General features: G+C 32.5%; 1 protein-coding gene across 1 annotated transcript in view; it reads right to left on the bottom strand.

Annotated features, from left to right (window-relative positions):
- LOC102678694 (lateral signaling target protein 2 homolog) overlaps nt 1–4,504 on the bottom strand; it is an 83,766-nt gene that overhangs the window by 25,384 nt on the left and 53,878 nt on the right. Inside the window, exon 3 of the mRNA XM_006624471.2 lies at nt 1,999–2,255. Within this exon, the coding sequence (XP_006624534.2) occupies nt 1,999–2,255 (257 nt within the window). The remainder of the gene's footprint in view (nt 1–1,998; nt 2,256–4,504) is intronic.

The raw sequence follows: 4,504 nt of genomic DNA, 5'->3' as shown, positions 1-4,504 counted from the left end.
GGAGGAGGAAGAGGAGGAGGATGGAATGTGGGCGCGAGAGTCGTGGTCTGGTTTTCCAGACGGGCAACGAGAGGAAAACATGTGGGTTAGATAGGCGCAGCTGCGCTACTACCATCCCGACCGAGATTAGATATCAGCAAGCTTTTTTCCAGACAGCCTTCGACGTTCCACGAATCGTGTAATAATCTCTGTCGAAGGCCAAAGACGAGAACCACCTCCAACAGATGGGAAATCGTACTTTCTTCGCTTTTTACATTGCCTATCTTTACCGTGTTATCCGCCGTGACCTTATTAGTGATCCATAGAAGCAATGTGGATAAGCGTTGTGAAAAATCTCGTATGAGGTCGAATGATTGGACGTGGAAGTGTGGATGTATTGGAAAATATTGTCGAGGTCGAGGTTATTTGGTAGTTGACATGTCTGTGTGTGATAAATCATTGAATTAAGATTATATAAAAATTTTACTCGAATAGGAGGAAGATATCTTTAAAATTTGGAAAAAAAGGGAGCCGATGAATTTGATTTATTTTTATATTTTAAAAGAGAAACGATCCTTTTTATTTGAATCTATTGAAGTGCTTATAAATTGCAAATGACGAGAAATTATCCATTTGCATTTGCTCTAATCCTAATATGAAATATGAAATGATGTAAAAATAGCAAAATAATGGAGATCTGGATTTTGTGATATTTTGTAAGAAATATTCGATATATATATTAAATAAAAACTTAAACATTTTTGAAGACCTATAAATGCATGAGTTTTTTTCAATCAAGCTTAATGCAGCATTAATCATCTGATTTTCGATTTACTAAATATATGATCCTAAAATATATCTGATCCAAAGCAATCACAGATTATCGATTTGTTTTAGAAGAAATATAATTCAACATATATTGCATAATATTGCATTAAAGGATTATTAACCTTCGTGTATTATATAATAATCCTTTAGAAAAGATATATACATAGAATACAGTTTATCTCCAGTGAACAAAATCCTTTCAATAATAAAAATTAAATTATAAAATATTCGTGAATATGAAATATGGAACATTGTTCAATGAAATTGATAAATCGAGAGAATTATTTTAAATGAATGGAAACGCGTAATTCATATTTGACAGAAGTTTGTACACGGAAATATCATGAATCATAGATGTCAATATTTTTTCAAAAAGTATTGTTGATTATGTTAAGAGCGATGGTTCTTAGATCATCAGTCGATATTTATAAACATGAGAATATCGTTGATATTATAAATTCATAATACAGCAGTTCACAGATCTAAGAAGATGAAAGGGGATACAGTTCTAATGATAAACATTTCATCTACTGAAATGTTGATTCCTGACCTGATTCCTTCACTGTCGCCGTTTTTCCAACAGTATCTTAAATTTAGTCGGATACATTTAGACGAAAAATGAGACCGAACGATCAAATAATAATTATTTAATATAATTCTAAATATTTCACGAAAATTTAGAATAAATCAAAAGATATCGAACGAAATTCAAAAGATTAATTTTGTAATTTAATATATTTATATTTAATTCAATTTAATAAAAGAATATTTCTAGAAAAGGTAAAATTATTTTTATCTAAAATCCTATAATTCATATGAACAATATCCCTCTGATTATATTATAATTCATATTTCTCTTCCTAACCCTTAGTTCAAACGAATATATATTTACAAACTAAAAATTAAAAAACAAATCATTCGCAAATTTATATATAACAAGAAAATAACAATTACATCGATAATCAATGTTTTTTTACGAATATGCTTCCAAAAAAGACCGAAAAGAAAAAAAAATAAAGAAATTTGCGAAAGATTAATTTCTTTCATAGCTTTTGTCGATAAGTATAATGTAACAATACATTAATTACTTTAATAATTTACCATTTATGTATTCACGATCGTGTTTTCAAAAAAAAAAAAAGAAAATTTTTATGCAAATTTTGTAACAAAAAAAGGTAATGAATCACTCACCGGCGTCCCAGGATGACGGTGGTGGTCCTGCAGCAGGAGGCGTCGTTGGTGCGACGCCGGAAGTTCCTCGCGATGATGATGATGATGGTGATGGCGGTGATGATGATGCCGATGGTGGTGCAAGATCGAGGCGGAAGCAGGCTCGTGCAGTAGCAGCCTACGATGATGAAGATGATGCGATACCGTCGCAAGGACACCCACCAGTGCTCCGACTATCAGGACGAGCACCACTGACACTATGTAGCTACTCGCGTTCACTGTCAACAGAAATTCGAAATCGTGTTTTAGTTCGTGTTCCCCTTGCGTGCTTAAGTAATAATATTGATTAATAGAGACAAAGATGAGATTTTGAATAATTTTGTAGATAGGAAATCTTGATTTTTTAGTTAATACTTTTAAAATTTCAACAAAAACTTGGCATACAAAAATTTATACGTGAAAATGACGTGAAAAATGGAAGATGGATTGGATAATGATTGTGGTAAGAATCATTTAGAAAATTCTCTTAAGCACCAGTTGCTTAAGTGAAAAGTAGTATTGCGTAATCTGTGTGACAGTGATAAGTGATAGACGTTTTTCTTCGCGAGCACGCTTCTTTTCCTGATCATTTCCCTGGGGATCTAGAAAGTTGATTCGAAATCACACTCGAGATAAGTGTGACTCTAGGAAATGATAGTGACGTGCATTCGAGGAATAAATTAGAACGTACAAGTGACTTCATTTCTCTCTGGAAATTAATAGTTTGTTGTTTTGTTAGCTTCTGTTTATATTATTATCATCGATAATTTATCAATTTCTTATCATCATTTCATACGTAAGTATTTTTTTTTGTATGTATACAAAAATTATATTGGAAAGAAAAGGAAAATTGTCAATTTGAACAATCCATTGAATATTCATCCTTGCAAGAATCTTTTTAATCTTCTTCAAAATATCGAAATTTTTCACGTATCCAAAACTCCATTTACCTGTTTTAAAATCTTTGATTAATTTTAAAATGAATCGTTAAATGAAAAAAATTGAGAAACACTGAAATTGACGTATAATTGAATTTAAGACAATTTCAAGTGTAAAAATTTCAGAATATAATAATATTACTTACAAATCACAATTTCAAAGTGTTTTTGAATTTGAGTTAAAATTGTTTCCATATAATTTTAAATAACAATTTAAGCGATATTTCTTTGAATAAATATTCTCCAATCTCTTAATCTTTAAACTCCTTTCAAAATCATTTATCTTCCCGCAATCATCGACATAACAAACAGCAGAAACTAAAAAAAAAAGCTAAAATGTAAATTCAGTTCGGACGAATTCGAACCGGCTTTTGAAATAAGACCAGTGGTGGCTTTTTCAACGTCGTTGAAAATCGTCGTTCACGCGACAGTGTACCAAAGGTATCGACTAACTTCCCGCTTCCAGTCAATTTCGTACGTGATGCGTGAAAAAGACTCGAAGGCACAAAGTTTCCATCCTCCGGGACCTTTCCCCATTCACCGGGCCCACGGGGGTGGAAAATTTCTTATAGTCACGCTCCTGCGTCCGACATCTCAAGTAGCTTTGTCTCCGCGAGCGAAATTCCGGGAAATTATACGGGGGTGCCCAACTTTTCGACACGGTTTCCTCGCCCATTGGAATACGAGGGATGAAAAATTTCTCTTGCAAAAATAATATTCACTCGTGTTATGATAGTAATATTATAATTTTTAGAAACGATTATTTTTGTAATATGAAAGTGTATATTTTCCGTAACACGAGTTAAATTTATTCTATGTTATTACAATATGATTAAAAGTTAACGATTTTTATTTTTACTTGAAATTGAACATTCCAAGACGATCTTTATCGATATCGATTTGAAATTCCATTAAAACTGCTCGTAGCATCATTTGACCCAACATCAAATCAATATTTTCCACCGACTGATTCCAACGAGACATTTCCAGTTACGAAACCTCCTCTTTCCCCACAAGAACTTGCATAACCATTCAAATTTTCAACCCTCGTCTTCCCTTAAAGAAACACATTGTCCCCGATGAAATAACTAAAACTCTTTACATTAATTAAAATCTCTTATTTTTCACGATATTAAGTTCCGTCTTTTAAATTTCGAAAAAAGTTACAAAATCTATATATATTTAAAAATCAAATACCTAACTTATCTTAACACCAAGAAACAAAAACATTTCAATTTTCTCTTAGAGAAAAACGTGTTCGCGCCTATTCGTGTATATTTTTACAATCTTACAAAATGTATTTAGAACCTGACTAATTAACATTAACAACGCATAAACTGTAAACGCAAACTATTATCTCCATAGATAAAGCGTTTACAAGCAAAAAAGGAGTATAAAATTCATCCAATCTTCTCGGCCAATCTACCAAGCGTCTCGCCTCATCCCGAGAATAAGTAAGGTGCAAAATGCACAAGAAGGGAGCGGCAAACCGAGGCAAACAACGTCACACGGTCATAATTTGCCGTGTATCCAAAGAGGTGAGCCAGAAA

This window comes from Apis dorsata, unplaced genomic scaffold, assembly GCF_000469605.1.
Source record: "Apis dorsata unplaced genomic scaffold, Apis dorsata 1.3 scaffold_1065, whole genome shotgun sequence".
NCBI lineage: Eukaryota > Metazoa > Arthropoda > Insecta > Hymenoptera > Apidae > Apis > Apis dorsata.
This window is presented reverse-complemented; position numbering and strand designations above follow the sequence as displayed.